Raw genomic sequence first — 23,381 nt, 5'->3', positions numbered from 1 at the left:
TTTTTTGACTGAGGTGACTTTATTAATAACCAACTGTTAATAACAACAGATGGGATTACAAATAGTGCCAAGACTGACTTTCGTTACTGTAGAAAAACTCCAGGTTTTCAGTCACTGCGTATCAACATCGTTTGCAGTTCTGACACCCAGTCTGGGTCATCTTCCTCAAAGTCCCTAAAAATAGATTTCAAAATGTTATTTTGCAAAGCAAAAAAAGTACAACCTCATAAAATCTTTACCTGCTTTGTATTTTTTTTTTTTTTCCTAAAATTATACTCAGTAGGAGAAAATCTGTTAAAAACATCAACACCAAAGACTTATTCCCTGCACTTCTGTGATTAAGGAACTGGCAGGGACTCCCTTTTGAATTTACCCAAATAAGTTTTATCAGCTGCAAAGCCAGATGCACACACCAAGACACCATATGTGTGTTGATGTGAAGGGTTGCTGTTGGACTGCAGCAGTACATCCCTGCCTGAGCAGATCATCTCCAAGTGCCACCAAAATAAACAACATATACTAAGATTCTGACACTCCAAGAACACCCCACCCCAAATGCACACACATGTAAAATACAATATTTTTCTTCAGAATGTGTTGACGTACTTTGCTTTTCCAAAACAGGAACATAAACAGAAGTTTAGAAGTTTCTACAAATGTATCTCAATAAGTAGGTGCAAAAGTGACTTCACTGCACTATGCATGAAGGAGTGTGGAAAATCAAACACCAATGCAGCAAACACACTACTAGCAAGTGGTATTGCTGCTATTGATTATCTGATTTCAAGGTCAGAGTACAAAGATATCTCATGCAAGAAAAAGGTTGCACATTACTGCAGATCTAATTTCATCTCCTTTCTTACAAAGTCACCAGCAAAAATAATCTAACAATGAGCAACTTCTTGAATCTCAACATCAAGAACTATAAATATAGCAAAGAAAGTATTTCTGATATCAAATGCTACTAAATTCTAATATCACTGTGTAAGAGAAGAATGAACTTAAGTGATAAGAAAAATACAGTTGTCTTTTTTTTTTTTAATTAGAGGAATATATATATATTAATTGCTTCAAGGAAACAAACAAAACAAAAACATAAGATGTCATTTGGACATACGTATCGTCTTCATCAGATCGAGGCTCAAGTCTCTCCAAATCTGTGGCAATATCTTCATGTTCCCCATCTAGTTCATCAGATGCTTCAGTTTCATCAGAAAGTGGACCTCTTAGTATATTTTCAGAAGCTTTGAAAGCATAAACCAAAATCACAAATTATAGAATAAAATTATTAAAAACATTTTCTAGTTTGTCTCTAGATCTTTGCAGATTCCAGCACAAGCTCTTAATATTTTAAGAACACAGATAAACACAGTTTATCACCAGTAACTTAAGGTTGGATATCACAACAAGGCTCTGCCCCAGAGGTCAATGTGCATGGAATAGGCTGTGCAGTGGGCACAGCCCTGAGCTGCCAGGAGTTCAAAGAGCATCTGGACAACTCAGATGTATGATCTGATTTTCGGGAGCTCTTGAGTGGAGCCAGAAGTTGGACTAAGTGATTCTTGTCAGACTAAGTGGATCCCTTCCTAGTTGGGATGTTCTACGAGTCTTTAACTGGAGACAGAGTATTTACACCTGCAGCTCTGCATATCTACAGCCTACAGTTACCTTCCACCATCCTACCATCCTCTATTCAAAACAGAGCAGTATGACTCAGTGAAAGTGGATTCCCTGGTGAGGCTACAGCCTAATTACTCCATCTCAACAACTCAGATATTATGCCACTTGGCAGGGTGAAAACTGTCAGACTCTTCAAGTGAAAGTCTTTCATAGATGCAGTGGGGATGTACAATCACTCAGGAATTCTCAGTTGGATTTTCTTTTTCAAGTTCACATTTAATTCTTTAAACTTTTACTGTTTAAGACAAAATGTATGTTGTTCATGTCTGTTGTGACATGTGCATCAGTGTTCAATCTCTACACACAGGGCCTATCAATAAACATAGGAATTTACCTGGTTTATAAACTGTGTATGTTTCAAACGCTAAGCTGACATCTGCAGTACTGAGGATGTTCATCAGGGTCTGAGGAGTTTCCTTAGCCCACTGCTTACGTGGCTTACTTTCACTGTAGTTTGTAACAGAACCATCTAGGTATAAAATCATTATTAAATACAGTTACTCGGATGAAAATGCATTAGCAACATGAATTGCAAACATCATAGTTAAGAGAAAACCAAAGGTAGAAAACTTGTAATGCAAGCACCACACTGACCTCTCACAGCACACTGCGGGTGATGACATAAAGAGAGAAGAAAGAAAAGGAGAACAGGTACATCTCAACAACTGAGTTCTGCAGATGATGAGTTTTGTACAATATCTTCAGTGTCATTCACTTCATGGCACGTTAAGAGAGGGGATGGTAGTGTAACTTCTTGGCAATAATTTTCATTTTAGGGTTGCTAATGTTAATTGTGGTTTTCATTACTCTTCAAAATGCTCCCATTACACAAGACCAGTAAGAAATCATCAGTCTCAAATGTACCTTTTCTCTTCAGCACAGTGGACTTTCTGAGTGCTTGTTAATAGGGTGTCTTTAAATGATTTTCACATCACTTTAAATATTTCCTGTGAAGTTTAGGTTTTTAACATCTGTAAAGAAGCACTGATATTATTTGAACTAAAATTGTGTAAAAACACATTCAATTAAATCTTACTTTTATTCTCTTCAGATGTAAAACTGGAAGAAAGCAAGGGAGCATTTTCCAGGACATCCACTACAGTACTGAATGTCCTCTTCTCCCATCGTCTCCTATGGAGATGTGTCAAATCAGTAACTCCTGAGAGGACTTCCAAAGTTTCTGCTGTAATTACAACAACAAAAGATGATCACCAGCAGATCTCACTGTTTGCTGTCCGTTCAAACTGGCTCTAAGTGTTCAGCATTTCATATTTGATGCTATGAGCACAATTCTTGACCTAGAAACAGGATGTAGAATAACCCCATCGAGTCCATTTACTCCCTACCAAATGTTTTCAAACAGCTCTTTCTTAATACTTTGGCCAAGACTATTTCAGGAACTTGAGATGATCAGTAAGAATCAATGCAATTAGGAAGCAACAAACAGCAGCATGGATTTATGTAGATGCAGACTTGTATGCTCTACCTGTTTAAATGTCTGGATCAACAACATTTAAAAATCACCAGATAGAAGGAAATACATAAGCCTTAAAACTTACCCTCTTCGTCATTTTTCCTTTGTTCTCTTGTGCATTCATCCAAATCTTTAGTTGTATTTTCACTTTTCAACCACGTGCTACCTTCATCTTTGCTTTGCTTTAAGAGAATAAGGACCGTGTTAATCATTATCTTTGTTGGTTGGCCTAAGGATCAGAAAACTAAATTGCAGACACCATGAAAGCAGTGGCAACAGCAATTGCACTGGATCTATTATTACACTACAATCCACATTGCATGTTCTTTTCTTGACAATCTCCTTTTGAGACTAAGTATCAATGTAGTTACTTGATGCAATTTGTGGGTTTTTGATTTTTTTTTCCACATTTGAAAGCAGTAGCAATATAAAGATAACATGAGTCCTATTCCCTGAGAGAACAAGTTGGACCCAAATATTAAGATTCTCAGATTGACAGGTCTATTAAGAGAAAAAAAGAGCCCTACTGACAATATGTTTTGAAAAATATACTCAATATGGCTGGGACAGGCTGTGCTATGATCTCCTCAGAAGTGCTTTCTTTCTTGGTCACTTGTTGCTTGATACTCCTCACCTAAAATCTCACAATGGTGCTAAAACCGGTGAGAATGATGTCCCCACTGGATTGTTTCTACAGGAGACTGTTCATAACGTGTCCCCAAAGCAAAGAAAATACATGATTTTATGCAGCATCTTACATCTCAGAAAAGTGAGGGGTTTTGTTAGCTTTTTTTTTTTTACATAACTATAATGAAATCCACTTTAGAACTGAACTAAATGTGGAAAACATCAAAATGTTACAAAGGTCTGAAACTGCAATTGAACTCTGCAGGTTGAGTGCAGGTGATAACTGGCATAGAAGACTGGTCTACAGTTTTAGCACACTAAGAGTTTCCAGAATGATATTTTTCTCTAATACAGAACATTCTGAACTGCCAAAATGTAAATAGCATATTTACACCTACCTTGAACACCTACCTTACTTTCTTTCTTATTTGAGCCTCCACCAGCTGCAACACTGCCTGATACATTAAGGGACAGATTGAAGAGTTAATGCCTTTGGCAAACATCTGTGGTAAAGTAGTATTTGAGAGGTATGGCATCATTACCACTGAACCAGGTGAGGAAAATTACTTCACACTCCTGTCTGTGCATCTCATTCTCAATGCTGAGTCCCTCTGAACCTTTCTGCAATAAAATACAACTGCTTGGGCTGCAGCTGTATATAAACTTGAGTGTCATTAAATGCATTCAGTGTAGTTAAATTAGATAAAATCCAAAATCTCTAAACCAAATAACAAAAATAGCTTGCTTCACTGTGTTCTGGGAAAGAAAGCCCAGTTAAAGTTAACAACCTTAGTCCTAGCACAAGTCTAAGACTTAAAATCTTTTACTGCAGCACTGCACTGTATTTCTGACAGTGGGAAAGTAATGATGTATAGCACTCAGCTATGCCCAATTAAAAGTCTTCTAACATGAAGCTTCATGATGGAATATAATATACATTGTTCAAGGACTTTCCATACAAGTTCAGGAATATTAAACTTTGAAAGAATTAAAAAGTGATTCAAGCATATAATATTAACATTTTACAGCTGTATTTAAGATCTTACAATTCCTAGTTGCTTTATTACTCCTATATCAAGAAAAACATCACTGACACCTTTTGGTCTTATTGCAGTGCCTTTGCATTTCCTGGTTTCCTTTAGATCTTGCTTGAATTCTTCTGTCACCTGGAAGTGTATGCACAAATGTTAGAACTGTAAGATTTTAATCTTCCTCAAGCTACTGTATATAGTTTGTTAAAAATAGCCTTAGTATACAAAACTGCTGTTACAGATCATGCCTTATTTTAGCAGCATGATGTCAATACTCAACTTCTCTTCTTAAAACCCTTCAGAAAATTTGTTTCTCTGATATTTACAAGTATATTTATAGCTTTTAATGTAGGATTTATATAACACATTTCATACTGTTGCATACTACCAAATTACAAAAGATTTTATTTAGTGTCTGACACGTACATATTATTGTTCAAATCCAGAGACAAAGACAATACTGTACCTCAGAAGGGAAACAATTTCTGATAAGTTTGGCTAAGCAACCTCTTGCAAGGATAGTAGTCGCTGACGGACGATTCTTGGGATTTCTCTTGAACATCTGTTTTATTAAGTAATGGAGTTCATAGCAATAGTGAGCTGGCAGAGGACTGTAGGATCCTTTGCATATCTTAAGGATTAGATGTTTCCAGCTATTGGCTTGAAACTGCATTAAAAATAAATGAACATCAGAGCACACAGTGTGCAAAGTATTCAATAAATTGATGTCATTGAAGAGCAACTTTAACATTTATTATATAATAATAGTGGCATGCATCTGTGTAGACTCTCTCCAGTCATATTGATTTGGCTCCTGATTGGGGAATTTCAGGCTGTAATTCAGGTGTGCAATTATAACTTTGAGTACATCATTAACTATTTTACATTTTACAGAGCTATTAAATGGGCATTTATTTATGCTAACAATTAAGTAGATATAATTTCCTGAGAATTAAAACATCTCAGATACGTGAAGTTTCATTGCTGCTAAAAAGGGAAGGCTGCTCTGCTCCCTCTTAAGCACTACCTTAAGAGCTGTGACACTGCCAAAGTCATGACAAAGACATACATAGGGCAGCACACTTCAGTGCCTCATCACTCAGTGATGTGCAATATAAATTTCTACACTAATAGCTGCAGCTGTAAGGAATCTTCACAGAATCAGAGAATCACAGAACGGCCTGGGCTGGAAGGGACCTGAAGGATCATGAATCTCCAACTCCCCTGCCACATGAATCTCCAACCTCCCCATTTAATACTAGACCAGATCTTTTGCTGTTACAAAGGATTTCAAGCTATAGCAGTAGCTTGATGAAATGAAACTGCTGCTTATAAAACAACGTACAACAAAATATCCTTATGTTAGGATGATCTCATTTCCTGCCAAAAAAAGTTACCTTGATAAGGCTTTTAGTCTTAGCCACGTGTCCATATAAAGAAGGCAGAGGAAGTTAACACATAGGGAGCATAGCATCAAACACATGAAATCCAGTGTACTAGAAGTGAACAGAGATATAAAACCATACATCCAGCTTCCCTCTGTCCCAGTAGGAGAACACTACTTGGACAGCAACTTGATTTAACAATCAGTCACTGATGTGAGGTTCCAAACTGCTTATTTCTTTCATTTTGCTGTAGTTGCGTACGATGTAGACACGTTAGAAAAGATTTTGAGTGTCCTTGCCTCCATCTCCTGTGATCAGCTAGATCCTATAAAATGCAATGCTTGTGCCAACATCCCAACAGATATCTTGATTCAGTGTGGGACTCCCTGGGCTTCTTATTAAGTCCCAAATCACCTCACTGATAGGAAGGAAAACCGAGCGAACAAGGAAAAAAGAATTGTTTTCAAGCAATTTAGAAGACTGGGCATATCACAGAAGGGTTCAGTAGACCACGAGCTGCAGAAACACAGAAGGAAAGTAATGGAGGAAAAGTGGGAAGTGTAGAGCAGTACTTCCCTGTCTCAGAAAGAGCAGCAGCAAACACTTCAGTCAAAAATGGAATTCTCTACGAATCCAAGTTCAGCAACTACTGATTAAACTTTAAGGATTTTCAAAACTGTTCTAATATCCATACAGCCATACTTACTGGATGTTTAAGAGTGCACAGCTCATACAGGATGCATCCCAGAGACCATATGTCACTGTAGGCATAGAGAAAGATAAGAGAAATTGAGACAGAAATTACAGTTTAACAAGTAAAATAGTCCAGTAAAAGTGAAATTCACTATGTGTATGTAACTGAATTGAATAAACTAAAATAAATCTAACCATAAATCTATAAATCTCCAAATAAAAACTATAAAAGTCAACATGATAATGTGCTTGGCATCTCCAGTGGAAATGATCTTGCTTATTTTAACCCACCTTGAAGTAAATAAGGATAATGTCATACAACTGTACTCAGCTTTTTATTCCCAGAATGTCTTCTAAGCAATTTACTTCAACAATATTTATATCCTTCTGCATTGCAAAGCCTTTGTGCTCCACAGCCCTGAGCATCAAATGGCAGCTACACAACCCTCATTCTGAGAACTGGAATTCTAGTCCCTGCCAACGAACATTCTCCTACAGGGAAAACATCACAATTTCACAAGGGCAAGTAATGACACCTGCAAAAGATACAACTCGACACTATCCTTGCAAGAGAAGCAGAAAAATCTTAAGCACTATAAAGCTCTCCTCTCTGCTGTGAAAATGAGTCACTCTGCAAATCAGATTCAGGTACAGCTAGGGTCACAGAACAGAACTAGGAGGAGGGATATACCATGGCTCAGTAACATCCAGTCTGTGAGGAAGCTGTGAGCACCATTCTATCAGGTTGCTCACAGAAGTTCTTGCATAAGGACTAGAATAACTGGGTTCAATCAATCTAAGAGTCATCAGTTCTGTAGCCATTATCCCTACATTAAGACAGGCAAGAAGAGCTTAAAAAATAAAACAACCAAGAAACATACATGTATGTATACTTGCACATAAATACACATATGTGTGTGTTTATGTATCTTATTTACTCTTACAAATGCACACAGAGGTCTGGACAGCAGTTTTTGAACTCCTAAGATTGAAGATACTATGTCTTCAATTACCTAAATAAAGAGGAATTTAGGCCCTTGCACCTAAGGCCCCCTGCCCCAGAGATTACTCCTTCCTCAATTCAATACTTGCCTGAAACCAAACAAGTATCAAGCACAAAGTCAGATAACTTCAAATAAAAAGTCAGTCAGTCATTATCTGTGACCACTGAAAACATGAATACCTTTTGTTGTTGTATGGCATGTTTTCCCAAATTTCAGGAGGTACGTAGTAAGGAGTTCCCACGTATGTGCAGGCATATGACATCGGGCTATTGAAATGACAAAGAAAATCCACATGAAATGTAATTCTTCAGGACATTTTGTACTATTTATGTATTGCAAAATAAAACAATACCACTGAAACCAGTGGAAATATCCACGTACTGTGCAAGAAGTCGTGCAGATCCAAAATCTCCCAATTTTACTTTTCCATTTTGAGTGAGAAAGACGTTCTGCATTTCAAGAGAACAACAAATTCATACACTTAAATAATTTTTAGGAAATACAGTTTGTACATACAGAGAAGATACTGATGATCACTTCTGACATTTTGTATTTCCTTTTACTTGCTTAAGCTAATGCTTCTAGGACAAAAAGTTAAGTAGTATATTTTGTTTAAAGGTAAACAGAATAGCAATATAGACCCAAATTCTCAGCATCAGTAGCAGAGAAAGAATCAGACATCAGAAACGCCTTCATCTCAGTGCTGTACTCAAAGCACTAAGGACACGCTTCTGAGTTTCTACCTTTTTGCTAGGAAATAACAAGAAAGAAAAAATGAGAGGCAAAATAATCACAAACTGTTTACTCCGTACACCTTTTTTCATGCCTCCACTATTGTTCTAAATTATCTGCAGTTTGCCAGAAGCACTCTATTATCAGTGTGGCTATGAAGGGCATAATTATATTAAGATGATGTGTAAGACCACATGGTTCCATACAAGTGAAAAACAGCATGTAGCAGTAGCAGCAAATTATAACAGAGAGTTGAACATCTGCATGCAGAAGAGTTTGTAAGTAGCAAAAAAAAGCTTGTTCTGTTCACCTTAGATTTGATATCCCTGTGCAATACACGCTTATCGTGGATGTGCTTCACACCCAGGCACATCTGCACAAACCAGCAAAGGATCTGAAAAAAGTAATGAAGAGTAATAATGGTTCAATACTGCAGGTAAGGATTCCTTCACTAACAGATTTAAAAAAAGAAGCACAGAAGAAAGTGTGCTCCCAACACCTGAGAGTTATAGGTAACTCCAGCACAATGACCCCAAAAGGCTGAATCCTTGAAAACAAAAGTGTGTATTTTAAGAAGGCAGAAAGAATGCTGTGCCTAGAAAAACAAATAACACACAACAATCTTGAAACCAGGGAGGCAATTTTATGCGTGTGCTAATGATGATTTCATAGCAAATAAGCAGATAAAAAATACTTGCACTTCGATAATATAATGTTTCTAAAATGAATTGTGTTATTTTAAATGGCCTTAGAGATGTTGGGCCAACCTGAGGATGATATCAGTTGAGGATTCTGGTCTTTTCATTTTAACGAGGATGATGCTTATAAGTGGCAGGATGTGGCTTTTAAATCACAACAACAGAACTCTGAGCTCCCTCCAAAATAATTTCATAGCTTCAATGACAAAAGGAGTTTATGCATCACGTTTGCTTCAAACGCTCAACCGATGCATAATATTTTATTTAGTCTCTTAGCTAATTTCAATTATCTCAGCACAGTACTTTATTTACTTTTCATTTGCAGTACCTCTTACTTGACTGGTTTGTATTAAGCTCTTCCTTAATTGCATACATTTATGCATTCAAATCTGTATTTTGCACACTGTTCACGCATTTCTCAGATACAGACAGCAATTTATTTCTTATTCCTTTTACAGTTCAGTACTTGTTCTGCTGAAATTACAAAAGCAGCAGTGCTTCTATTCCCTTGATGAGTTGACGGTTGGAATAAATGACCTTACTGATCTTTTCCAAGCTTAATGATTCTGTTATCATCTTATTTCATTTTAAGTAGTTTAAGGTGTTAGCATATCTATTACATTTTTTTATGTGACATAAAGTACTTCTTAATGTACTCCAGTTTACATGAAGAACAACTCCAAGGTCCTTGTTTCAAAAATATGTGTTTTCTTACCGTGTCTTCAGGGAACAACTTTCCTCTTTGGTGTTTAATCTTTTGCATTAGATCTCCATCATCACAATACTCCATCACTATATACAGGTGTCCATCAGCTAGATTTCAGGCAATTTACAAATAATTATTAATTTAATGAACAGAATACATATATTACTGTTACTATTGAGTTCCAACTACATGCTAAAAATGTGGTCTTTGTGCCATAGCAGTATGCAACTTTAAATAAAACTTTACAATTAATCTTAAAACTTTACTGGGTTCAGTTTTGGGCCCTCACTACAAGAAAGATATTGAGGCTCTGGAACGTATTCAGAGACAAGCAACAGAACTGCTGAAGGGTCTGAAGCACAAGATGGCGAGCAGCTGAGGGAACTGGGATTGTTCAGTCTGGAGGAAGCCTTATTGCACTCCATAACTCCCCGAAAGGAAGATGTGGCAGATGGTAGTCAGCCTCTTCTCCCACATAACTAGTGATACAACTAGAAGTAATGGCCTCAAGTTGCAGCAGGGGAGGTTCAGGTGGGATATTAGATAAAATTTCTTCTGTGAAGGAGTGGTGATGCACTGCAAAGGGCTGCCCAAGGAGGTGGTAGAGTCATCATCCCTGGAGGCATTGTACTGAGAGACATAGATCAGTGGGAAATACTAGTGAGAGGCAGGCAGTTGGTTGGACTGGATGACCTTGGAGACCTTTCCCAACCTTCATTATTCTATGATTCTAAATACAGATATTTTAAGTTTTTATATTTACCTTCAAATGATTCTTTATATGCAACAACATTTGGATGTTTCATTTTAGCCAAAAGAACAGCTTCCTTCCTAGAGTTCTCTACATCAGACGAAGACTGAAAATGTAAGTACATTTACATAAAGGTCACTCTAAAACATTTTCATCTATACACTTGACACCTTTAATTTACTTTATTCTGTTATTTTAAGAATTTCTGTATTTACATATATTATATATATTTATATATTTTATATATATATAAAATATATATATTTATATGAAAAAATTCTAATTTTTAGAAACTTGAAAACTATCTTCTTCAATGCAAGGTTTATTACTAATTGTAGACTTCTTCCTGGAAATACTGAGGGCTCAGTTAATGATTTTCTATTTTAACAGCATAGAACTATGCAACAACAAATCAGCACACACTGACTTTGGAACAGCTGACAGCTGTACTGCACAAACTCAGTGTAAAACCAAGTGCCCAAGTACTAACTTAGCTTCAGCCTCAAGGAAGCCAGAGCCTCCCATTTTGTGATTTTTTTTGTTAGCTTCAGGTAACCTAACTGAATTTCAGCAATAATATAAGGCTCAATTCCCCATTAGATGTTGCAGATGAAATCCAGATTCTTGCAAAGTCGATAGGATTCCAGTCAACTACAGTAGAGGAAGTTTTTCACCATGAGGGCAAGGATGCCCTGCACAGCTGCCCAGAGAAGCTGTGGGTTCTCCATCCCTGGAGGCACTCAAGGCCAGGTTGGACGGGACTCTGGAGGAGGTGCACGTGTGTTACTTACCACAGGAAGCCTAATTTCCTTCACGGCATACTTCTGGTCGCTGACTCTGTGCTGAACTAGGAGAGCTCTCCCGAAGGACCCTTCTCCCAGTACTTTCAGTACTTCGTATTCTTCCATTTTTTACCGACTGCGATAGCCGAGGCCCCAGGCCGCTTCCCGCGGCAGCAGGGCTCCCGCTACGCCTCGGCCAGGGCGGCAGGCAGGGGGATGCTGCGGAGCGGCCCCCCGAGACTTGGTGCTCGGCCCCCGAACGCGGGAGCACCCCGCCGCGGGAAGGGAATGAAGGCGGCACCCGGCCGCTCTCTGAGGCGGCGCCGCGCGGGAAGGCGGGGCACAGCCATGGCGGCCGCTGCCGGGTGGGGGTGGCAGAACGCAGCCCTCACAGCAAAGGCTGGTTAACTAGGAGCTGCGCTGGGCATCCTGCTGTCCCGAGAGGCTCTGGCTGCTCAGTATTGCACAAAAGCCAAGGCCTAAACCCTGTAATCCAGATAACTATGTGTTTAGTATGCTAAGTGTACTGAAGACTAGTGGTCATAAAACACTGGAAAAAAAAAAATGATGTCAAATATTAACAGAAGCAGAGTTAAAGCCACTTGAAGAGCATACACAATAAACTAAAATAAGGCCCAGAAACTCAGTCCCAGGGCTGTAGCCATGAGCTGCAATTAGTTTCCAACCCCAAGCCTATGAATAAGACACAAATACAAGTCAGCTGATTTGTTTAATAAGCCTACCATATTACAGACTAACAGAAACCGACATAAGGTTAGTTAGTGAGATTGTTCATGGTCAGATAACTAAAAGGATTGTACTCAGTTTTGTTGAAATACCCCCTAAAAAAAAAAAAAAACCAAAAAAAAAAACCAGAAACGAAAACCAGATACTGCAGTTTAAAACTGGTTGCATACCACACTAGCTAGTTTCTGTAGTAGATATTTCCCTATTGGAACTCCTAAGTTACTTTTGATCCTTAAGCAAAGAATTAGAATATACAATTCTGATGAACTCATGGGAATTGTAACAGGAAAGAGTAAATATTAACAATATAATCACTGAGCTGTTACATGAAGTGCGTTAAGCCTAATCTTTAAGTATATAGTATTAATCAGGTTTAACATGAAGACACTGATATTGTTTAGAACCAAACAGTCCCCTTGGATTTACCACAAGAGTTTGAAAACACGGGAAGATACAAGCTTAAAAACAGCATATTAAAACCAGATTTCATCCTAGGCTAACCACACAAGGTTTAGATAGCTCCTCTCCTAAGGCTGCTAAAAAAAAACAACAACAAAAGACACCCAAGCTTTCTTAAAAATCCAATTCCTCCGCCCCTCCATGTAGTGTTAATGCTACTTTTCACTCTTCTACTTCAGCGCTTGTTTCTTCCAGTTTGTCATTCTGTTTATGGAGAAGTGCAGTTGCTTTCGATTCCAATTCCTGCAGCTGTTCAGATGAAGAGACAAGAGAATCTTTAGGAGTATCTGAAAGCTTGTACATCTTCTCCCGAATTCGTAGAGAGTACCTCAAAGGGGTTATAATCTTCAGGTCTTTAGCATCAGAATCGTTTCCATCATAGTGCATCTTCACACTTGGGAAAAGAAACAAATTACTTCGCACAGGACAGATAAGCTATCTCCCTAGTACCTAGCAGAAGCAGAACTATAATTACTCCTGTTCCACTCTATCTTCCCATAGCTTGAAGAAAACAGTGAACAGGTTTCCCCATCCATACAGTTAAAATTGGATATCCATCCTCTTTTTCAGGAAAGATTTTAGCCTTGTAAAACTCCCGAAAAGTTTCTAAAGGAAGAATCCTCCATCACTCCTTTCATCAGGACAGAGGTTATCTTTTCACTGTCAGGGACAGCAGACAACTGCGCTGCACATCACCCAACTCAGCACATTGCAGAGCTGAGCACAACTTTCCCCAGTCTGTTGTCACAAAAGAAACATTGGGGCAAAAGAATAATTAAAAACAAAAAAACAAAAAAACAAAAACAAACTTCTCTGCTTCATCCCAGGACCCAGGATTACCATCCACAATTTTTGTATCAAAATGCAATTACAGGACAGTTGCTTCTTGTTTATACCCTCTGTATTTTTATTTTTATTTATTTATTTACATACAAACACACTCATGTTTTTCACTGAGTGGTGACGCACTGGAACAGGTTGCCCAAGGAGGCTGTGGATGCCCCATCCCTGGAGACATTCAAGGCCAGGCTGGATGTGGCTCTGGGCAGCCTGGTCTGGTTGCTGACCCTGTGTATAGCAGGGGGTTAAAACTAGATTAGCATTGTGGCCCTTTTCAACCCAGGCCATTCTATGATTCTATGTTTGAAAGGGTAAGCAACTGTAAATACCTGATTTTCCTTAACCTAGCTCACTGTAGAACTGGTACAACTACAGGGGCTCTGAAGCTACAGTTCTTTCTCTGCCACGAAGACATTTTAGTATAGTGAGGCATTTTAAAACAAGTAGTTATTATTAAGGAATTATTTTAAAAAGACTTTTTTGAACAAAGAAAAACAACCCTAAAAGCCTTGAATACTTTTAATTGTATGTTCTCAGATGCAATGCTTCTCTCTTTCAGAGCAGCACAAACATTACTTTTGGCTCAGACACTGCTTCTTTTCAGTAGTTACCTTAAATAACCTTACCTTTCCAAATAGGGGTTGGTAGATTCTTTAATCAGTTGTAATCCATCTGTGTCATTATCCTTCTCAGGAGAGTTAACTGTTTGAGCTGTATCTTTTACTCTGTCTTCACTCTGCTCTTTTCTTTCACACTTTTTCTTTTTTGCACGTTCTTTATTTTTGTGCTTTTTATTCTTTTTTGGCAAGATCTCTTCTTCTGGTTTAAAGACTAGGTCTGGTTCTTCTTTTTTGACCGCTTCATTGCCAGTCTCTTCCTTCTTGTCATCGTTCTCTGCTTTCTGATCATCAATATCAGGATCCTTGAAGGTCTCCTGAACCTGCTCAACAGATGAATTGAATTCTTTGCTGATTTCCAGTACCTCATTTAAATGAGTTTCTATCACAACTCCCCCTAAAAATGAAAAATGAAAGAAAGTGTAGCTGTGATTAATTACAGTTACAGAGAAGTTGAAGTTTTTAGGGATCTCTGAAATCTTAGTTTTGCACAAGAAAGAAAAAGTTACAAAACTGAGTCTGGGCCACAACAATTTAAGTTACCAGTCATTTTATCACTTTAAGAAAACTCAGGCTAAGTACATCCTGAGAAGTCATTCCCTTCCTTCTCAGGTGCAGCAACTCTGAATAGAGTATTTCAGACAGTTTCTGAGATCAAATACTTATTGGGCTGTTCTATAGCTACTTTGCTTCAAAACTTGGAGTATTTTCACCCAGCAATATGCATCTTCCATTGAAACAGCTCATATGTGAAAGAGGCAACTGACTTACTAAATGAAAAGAATTGCTACACATTGGATTCTCAGGCTAAAAAAAAAGCTGGACAACATCAACTTGAGAGAGTTTAAGTAGTTTGAACACAAAAGCATCTCCAGTGATTTATTATTGAAGTATTTGTTTAATCAAGGTTGTTTTCAAATTAAGTACCAATCAAATTCCCATGAAATAATTTAATATAGGCACAAATATTTTTAAGCAATTTGTGCTGCTTGTCAAGACAGACATTGAACTAATGTGAAACACTCAAACTTACCATCCTCAGACTTAACCAAGTTTTCAGTGTTTCTGATAGCATCTATCAGCATGCGCCGTAGTTCATCTCGAGGCTAGAAAAAAGGTTTCAAATTTTGTTTTAGAAAAGCAATTCCAAAATCATATTTGAATGCATCTTATTTAGTATAAGTTACAGGGAAAGCAGTACATAACATACAGTGTGTACTTAATCATTTGATGCTTTTCAGACAAAGTCAGAAGATAGATGAATCCTGCACTTTCTGTATCCAGCTCACTACAGCCATATTTGATTACCTCAAACCTTGCTGATATTAAAGCAAAGGAATCAAGTCTCCATCAGGACTGTAAAACTGAGTTCTGTTTGGGTTTTTACTGATACTAGCTTTACTACTTTATTTCTTCTCTGCAGATCATCATATGGTGCTAGGAGTCTAAACCTTATTTCTCGAAAGCAGAAAGGTATCTACAGCAATTACAAACCAAATCCAAGTTCTTGTGCTCAGACAAGTCAGGTGACCCTTCTGTCATACAAGTATTAAAATTAGAAGTAGCTGCATCTTTTTTATTTTTTTTTTTTAAATACACACCCTGCTTTCATGCCTTTTAGTCTCAAACTTCAAGACAAGTTGCTCACCATAGCTCCTGCCAAAATAGCTTCCTCATAGCCAGCCACAAGCTTTTCAGGAGGGCCCATCTGTTCAAGACGCATCCAGCAGATCCAATATTTTGCAAGCTTTTTAGCCCCAGGAATACTCTCTGTCAGTTCTTCCAACATGGCACGTGCTTTGTTACCTTGATTTCCCTAAAATTGAAGCAAAAAAAAAAAAAGTTCAAGTGCAGTGAACATCCTGCAGCACCATATTTCAGCTACTTTTGACCCAAAAACCAAGAGTTTGTTGTTGTTGCTTTGAAAAGCGCCCCTGAAAGTTGAAGACAGCAAATATTTACAAGACTGAACTATGAATATGAGCTGAAGAATTCTCATTCATCTATTCTTCTCAATGAAAACCAGTTATGCTATTCCTTTTATATAGAAAACTGCATAGCCCGTAGATACAGATGTGGAATTACTTCATAAAGACTTCCAGAAATCCAGGCATGTTTCTGCAAATGTGTTTTAGATTAGTTACTTCACAGCTCTTCTACTTTATGAAGTTACCATTATTGTCTAATTATACTGTTTAGTTGTGCAAGTTAGTAAAGTTGAGCAACAACTAATTTCTTCAGCTGTCAGCAAAATCCTATGATATTGCTTAACTTGAGGAGCAATGAATCCCTTGCATCTGATTCATAGGTCCGATACATCCACAGTACTCCCATGCTGTAAGGCTCTATGAGTAGAATTTGTAGGCAAGAGACTGAGTACCTGCTCAGCTAACTGCAGACATTCTGTAAGAGTCTTGTTGACTTTTTCACTATTTAATTCATAATCTAAGAAACCACCAGTAGAAGAGAGATCTTCATTCTTAGGCTGTGATCCCAGAAGCACAGATGTAGGCGGCCTCTTCATCACTTTTCCTCTAGATGCCCTCCATTCAGCCAGGCGAACTCTGTATGGAAGAACATTATTAGCTCTAGTTAATCAGATTTCATGATGTATTTTACAGTCAACTGACATTAATTGCAGTAAGTCTTACAAAGACAAACTTTGTGAAGAGTATCCTCGTAGTGCTCTCCTTCTAAGCTTGAAAGGAATACAGTTGCCAATTAGATCTGCACCAAAATTTCAGAGCCACGTGCATCACTCCACCTACTTTAGGTATCTACCAGGTCAGAAGCCTTTGATCTCTCCCTTTCCAACAGCAGGAAGTGTGTTAGGCTCAAGACCTTGACTTTTTAATAGGATAAAGAAAAACACACTTGTGTTCATTATTCATAGCCACCTCTCTTCTATAATCCCTATCACCCAGTATAGAGCAGAAAACTAGAAGAGCACCAAGTGCAGCATAGGACAAACCTATCACACAGCTTCTAAAATTCAAAAATGAAGCTTAAGTGTAATTCAGTCTTCGTACCCATTTCAATTCCTTGGCCATAATACCTGGAATTTTTTTTTTGTCAGTGTGACTTTTTACAAGGAGTACTATCAGTACTAAATAACTTCCCAATCATGAATCTTCATCCCATCATCTAGGATGCATTCACCAAGTTGAGAAGTACTTCATTAAGAAGTACTCCCCTTCAGTCCATAAACATGTCTTTTTTTTTTTTTAAAGCACCAGCATTCCCATGCAGTTCATTTACAGGAGTAAATGTTACGTCCTTAAAACTCTCACATCACTCAGCCTGAAAAAATGAGTGCAAACAGCATTTATATTTGTAAGTGCACAGGCACAAGCCCAAACAGCTTTGCAACTAGTCAGAATCCTGGTTTCTCACTATTAAGCCCAGTTTTAGTCAATTTCAAACAACCCAGTTCTCCTACAGCAAGAACTAGATCAAGTAAGATAGCCACAGGAAGAACACAAATACCTCACAAGATCAAGCTACAGTACAGTGACTCGTTCAGTTACCTTCTCTCCTCTGCAGATTCTTTCAAGAAAAGAGACTTCTTGATACTGTTAGCTTTATAATCCTGTCCTGTCTTGCCATCAGGTACAACAGATAATTGCTTTGCTGGAGCTTCTGGTTTTCCATTTTCACACGGGTCCTCACATCTCTTCATTCTTAGTGTTCCATGGTCAGAATTCTTAGTAGCAGCCTTCAGTTGCTGAGGTCCCCTCTTCCCAATCACCTTTTGGGCTGTTAATTTTTTTGGTACTACCGCAGACATTGATGGCTGTTTATTTAGGCTGGACTGGAAGTTAGTAGCAGGTTTGACAGATGGTTTGCTCTGTAACGGTGGGACACAATTAGGTTTTACAGAATTAGGATTATTTGTGACTTTCACAGTCTTCCGAACTACATTGCAGCTGCTTCCAGACAAAGATTTCACTGTTGGTTTGGTGGCAGAAATAAGAAGCTTCTCATCTGACAAAGAACTCTTCTCCCCCTCACTCTTTGGTGCTTTTCGGAAGGAGTTGATCTTGGATTGGATGACTCTGCCACGATACGTACCAAGCACTGGTTTCTTTGGGAGGCTGACATTTGAACTCTGTTTTTCTGCTGGCAGTTGTTTCTCTTTCATGGTTTTTACTTGCAGGGACTTGCTGATTAATACACGCTGAGACTTTATTTCAGTGACTTTATTCACTGAAGAGTGATCTTCAGGATTATAGCTCATCTCCGATGCCAGTGTGATTGTAGAAGATTTCAAGATATTTTCTTCTGAAGTTCTGCTTGCTTGGTCCCATGAAAGCTCATTGGCATTCTCCTTATCTTCCTGAAACCAGAGGAATTTCCATGAAGATGTTAGATGTGCATTCATGTTGCAGGCTATTTGAGTTCCCTAGAGGCTTTTGCATATTTAAAGGAATCAATTAACAGTAAATGCCAATTTAAAGGTGATAGTGTGTACAGAAGTAGCATACATATGCACATCAAGTAGAATATTTGTCAACTATTATTCCAGAACTCCTATTTGGTAATCAAATGATTGTTTAAATTTTGCCTTGGGGAGTAAAAAGGGCTAGACTCCCCCTGCACAAAGAAAATTATTTTAAAAGCCACTGTCAGCTTTCCAAGTGCCTTCCAAGAAGATTTCTACAGTACAAACTTGCTTTAGGCTGCATGCAGTCAAAAGCAAATTCACAATTTGAATAACATATTACTTAATAGCAGCACAAATTCTCCTTTCACTATGCATAGCTCAGTGAATGTAGGTAGTGAGAAAAGTCTTATTAAATAAGGCCATTAGGATGATTCTTTCCATCTGCTATCCAGATAGAAAGAACTTTTGTTATTAACAACTTATGGATTAAAAAAAAAAAAAAAAAATAGACCTTGTTTTATAAGGCATCCTCCCTACTACTCCCTGAAACTCTTGTCTTTACATTCTTAGTATAATCCCAGAGGTTACAAGAAGTGAGACTAGTTCCTGGGTATTCAGCATTCTCTTCGGATTACATTAAGCCTACCAGCATTACAATAGTCAGTTGTTGGTTAGTTTAACACAAAAAACAAACAAGCACACTAGATGATTTCTCTATTCTGACAGAACTTGATAAGATTTTACATAGCATTCCTGAAGACTGAAAGAAAACCATACATTAACCAATCACCAATCACAGTTACATTTCAGGTACTTGACTTCAGCGAGCAGAACACGATAGCCACAGAAAGAGTATTTGACTATCAAAGACTTACCATTTCTGGCTTTGGAGATGCTGACAGCTTTGTTTTATCTTGTAGTTTATTGCCAGCTGCTTTCCTAGTTCTGCTACTGTATTAAGAAAAATTAAAGATTATCTTAACACAAGAATACAATTCAGGCAGCAATCTACAAGTTGAACTCACACTGAAGCAATTCTGCTCAGCATGAACTCTGCCTCCAGGAAAGAGAAACGGTTAAGCAAGCACTGGTCATGGCACAGGCTGTAAGACATCTCCCACATCACAGGAAGCTGGCTGATGCAGGGAAGAAAAGTTAACTGACCACATTCACTTCAGATATCATTCTTATGCTTAAGGATATGTTGCACCTGATACAAAAGGTCAAGTGTCCTATACGCTGCACTTGAGGGAGGAATAGCCAAAGAAGCAGAAAGCAAGGAAAAGTAAAGTAGATCAAACACTACAATAAGGCCACTAGTACAGTTAAAGTAGCCACTTCCTCCAATCCCTCTCTCCCAAAAAAGACAGCTTTCTACAACATGAAAGCATGTGCCTTTTCTTGCTACACAGAACAGGTATTTGATGGATTATACTTATTCTTGCAATTCATGTGCATTTTATATTCAAAGGTCACTCACTGTTCATCTAGATTTGTACCATCAAGACACTGTTCAACAGCGAACAGAAATAGGGAGCATGCCACTTCAAGTACACGAAGTGCTAAACCAGGCTTTCCATTTAGATAAGAATAAATTCCATGCTGAAATTTCCTAACTGCAAAAACATTAAAATGGCAAATCCAAAGCAAACTAGGATTACAGCTAGCATCTTCTGAACTCCTTTACAACACTGTTATCTCTAAAGAAGCTATTCTTGCTTATTGCCAGGTCCTTCATAATGAATGTCCAAACTTCAGACAATAGCAGGAAAAGCATTTAAAATGAAGTAAATAACAAGAAGCATTAGTGATCAGTGGTAGGCATCCACAGTAAGTTATGTCTATCTTCTGTCCATCACAGTTTAATTTCTGTTATAATATAGTTGCTCTTAACTGAAAGTATTAAATTGATAACTACAAAACATAATGAGATTACATCAACTGTACTGTCAACATGTGTAACATAACCTGAGCAAAAAGAAGGGAAAAAAGTATTTGCAAAAGGAGGGCTGTAGAGGCAAACAGTGGTACCTGGTATGAGAGTTTTGCAATTGAAGTACCCTCCCTTGCCTCAGTCTCCAGTGGAATGGGCAACACACTTAAATTACATCTATAAAGCAGTTGCATTTATTTAACACAAACTTTTAATAGTTGCTGTCAATAAAAGGGTGTACAAAAACCCACATGGTCACTACTAGTTGCACAGTTACCTTTTGACTGTGATTCTCCCAAGAACGGCCACTTACATCTTTCTAACCATCCATTACCAAAAGGAATACGAATAGCAGAAAATAATAATACCTGACTGATGTCTCATTTTCGTGAATGGGCATGCCAGAAAAGGTCTTTTTTCTTGATAGGTATTCTTCAACTTTTTGTCTTCTCTGTTCTAAGGGGTTTAAAAAAAAATACATTACATTGTTACATTTTAAGTTAAACTAGTAATGCCATATTTTGCCTCTTATAAAAGAAATATAAATAGGAAAGCAACAAGACACTGTTGTACAGACATCATTGATCAGACGATTCTTTAATGCTCACAAACATCTCATTCACTGAAGAAGTCTAGCTGCAAGGAGCAGGTCAATATAACTTTATAACTATACAAAATGACTGTTTTTCTGCATTGACTACTAAGCTAAAAGAAGCCTAAACCAAACCAGTGGGAAGAATGGGAAGATATTAGGCCCTGCTTCATCTTTTCTGAATGCTTCTCTGTAGATGCCATTAACATACCTGTTGCTGGCTTACCAAGTCCACTTTGCACTTGTGATAGCCACTAACAGAAAAAAAACAAGTGTGAAACCAACCAATCACCCACCTGTAAAATCACTTGCTTCTCTTGTGCTGTCATCTAGGATTCTGCACAAATGTCAGACCAAAAATGGGAGTGATAATAACAGCGCAACGTGGTTCTGAGGTCTTAAGCTGTGAAATCCTCTCTCCAAAAGAGACAGATTCATTCACCAGTGTAAGAAACTCACAGAAATAACAAACATCTCCTTTCCAAAGCAGGCATGAGTCCTCTCCTGAACCTCTTCATGCCTATTCTTTCATCTTTCAAATTTTGTCTTAGCCATCATCCTCGCTTTGCATTTCACAAGCTGCCACTGTGCCTCAAGTCATCACAGAATCGTAGGGGCTGGAAGTGACCTCCAGAGATCATCGAGTCCAACCCCCCTGCCAAAGCAGGTTCCCTACACCAGGTAGCACAGGTAGGCATCCAGGCAGGTCTTGAACATCTCCAGAGAAGGAGACTCCACCACCTCCCTGGGCAGCCTGTTCCAGTGCTCCGTCACCTCACTGTAAAGAAGTTCTTGTGCACATTTGTGCAGAACTTCCTATGCTGCAGTTTCCAGCCGTTTCCCCTTGTCCTGTCTCCACACACTGCTGAAAAGAGTCCGGCCTCGCCATTCTGCCCCCCACACCTTAGATATTTATAGACCTGGATCAGGTTCCCTCTCAGTCTTCTTTTCTCAAGGCTGAACAGACCCAGTTCACTCAGCCTTTCTTCATAGGGGAGATGCTCCAGGCCCTTCACCATCTTTGTGGCCCTCCGCTGGACTCTTTCCAAGAGATCCCTGTCTTTTTTGTACTGGGGAGCCCAGAACTGGACGCAGTACTCCAGATGAGGCCTTACCAGGGCAGAGTAGAGGGGGAGGATCACCTCCCTCGACCTGCTGGCCACGCTCTTTTTAATGCATCCCAGGATGCCATTGGCCCTCTTGGCCACAAGGGCACACTGCTGGCTCATGGCCAACCTGTCGTCCACCAGCACACTCAGGTCCCTCTCCACAGAGCTCCTCTCCAGCAGCTCATCCCCCACCCTGTACCATCATAGAAATGTTTGAGTTGGAAGGGACACTTCCAAGGTTATATAGTACAAGTTCCCAGCAATAAACAAGGACATCTGCAGCTAGATTAGGTTGCTCAGAGCCTGGCCCAGCTCGGCTTCAAATGTCTCTGCAGACAGGCATCCACCACTTCTCTGGGCAACCTGTGCCAGTGCCTAACCCCCTTTATTGTAATCACACACATGCACAACACCCTCTTCCTTATATCCAACCCAAATCTCTCCTTCACTTTGAAACCATTTCCCCTTGCCCTGTCACAGGAGGCCTGCTAAAGAGCCTGTCCCCTTCAGATACTGACAGGCCTCTCTCAGATTACCTCGAGCTCTTTTCTCTAGGCTGAAGTCCCACCACCTTGCTCCCTCGACATGCAGACACTGCTACCTTACTGAAGCTGAGGAAGTAGAAATCGCTTGAATGTTGCCTTTGAGCCCTGAACATTAATCCTCTATTAGGATCATGCACTTAATTGAACACCCTAAAATCAACACAAAGAAAAACAGAAACGCACAAAGCGCAACGAACTCCTGACGGGCAGCGCAACCCCTGCGCTTCTCCCTGAGTTCCCCCCTCTCCCAACGCTGAGGGCACGCAGCGCGGCAGGAAACCCGGCCCAGCTCGGCCCCCGGCAGCAGCCTTACCTCGGTACTCCGGCTCGGACCGGCGGCTGGTGGGGAGCTGCGGAGGGAGCCGCGCCGCCATGGCAGGACGGGCTGGGAGCGGCTGCGCCGTTTGAAATCCCCGCCGGGCTCCGCCTCTCTGATTGGCCGGCCGCGGGAATTGAACGGGCCAATGGCGCTTCCCGCACCGCGGCGAGAAAATGGCGGCCGTTCCCGGGGCCGTCGCTGGAGGGCGCCGCGGCGAGAAAATGGCGGTCATTTTTCAGGCTGCCGCTGGAGGGCGCCGCACCGCCGTGTCTG

The 23,381-nt window shown here is 39.3% G+C and overlaps 2 protein-coding genes across 3 annotated transcripts; both read right to left on the bottom strand.

Moving 5' to 3' along the window:
- Positions 1–6: 6 nt before the first annotated feature.
- On the bottom strand, positions 7–11,812 carry LOC122178292 (serine/threonine-protein kinase Nek3-like). Of its 2 annotated transcripts, none has more exons than XM_042868390.1 (15): positions 11,573–11,812; positions 10,794–10,887; positions 10,040–10,137; positions 8,937–9,020; positions 8,276–8,343; positions 8,074–8,160; positions 6,904–6,958; positions 5,279–5,479; positions 4,878–4,947; positions 4,193–4,236; positions 3,240–3,336; positions 2,717–2,860; positions 2,015–2,149; positions 1,118–1,244; positions 7–174 (listed from the first exon to the last, which is right to left on the bottom strand). In XM_042868390.1, exons 1-15 carry the CDS (start codon positions 11,687–11,689, stop codon positions 108–110), a joined length of 1,488 nt encoding a protein of 495 aa, XP_042724324.1. In that variant the 5' UTR covers positions 11,690–11,812; the 3' UTR covers positions 7–107. The 2 variants fall into 2 exon arrangements, with proteins under 2 accessions (XP_042724324.1, XP_042724323.1); XM_042868389.1 differs by having other exon boundaries at positions 2,717–2,863; positions 11,573–11,811.
- A 468-nt stretch (positions 11,813–12,280) lies between these two features.
- Positions 12,281–23,163, bottom strand: CKAP2 (cytoskeleton associated protein 2). The gene is made up of 9 exons (XM_042867600.1): positions 23,103–23,163; positions 20,912–20,999; positions 19,486–19,561; positions 17,754–18,562; positions 16,607–16,790; positions 15,875–16,042; positions 15,260–15,332; positions 14,236–14,623; positions 12,281–13,163 (listed from the first exon to the last, which is right to left on the bottom strand). The coding sequence occupies exons 1-9, from the start codon at positions 23,161–23,163 to the stop codon at positions 12,932–12,934; spliced, it is 2,079 nt and encodes a 692-aa protein (XP_042723534.1). The 3' UTR covers positions 12,281–12,931.
- Between the last annotated feature and the right edge of the window lie 218 nt (positions 23,164–23,381).

This window comes from Lagopus leucura, unplaced genomic scaffold (genome assembly GCF_019238085.1).
Source record: "Lagopus leucura isolate 7727_CA_CO unplaced genomic scaffold, USGS_WTPT01 Super-Scaffold_100001, whole genome shotgun sequence".
Classification (NCBI taxonomy): domain Eukaryota; kingdom Metazoa; phylum Chordata; class Aves; order Galliformes; family Phasianidae; genus Lagopus; species Lagopus leucura.
Note: the sequence above shows the minus strand (reverse complement) of the source record. Positions and strands in the feature narration are given on the sequence as shown.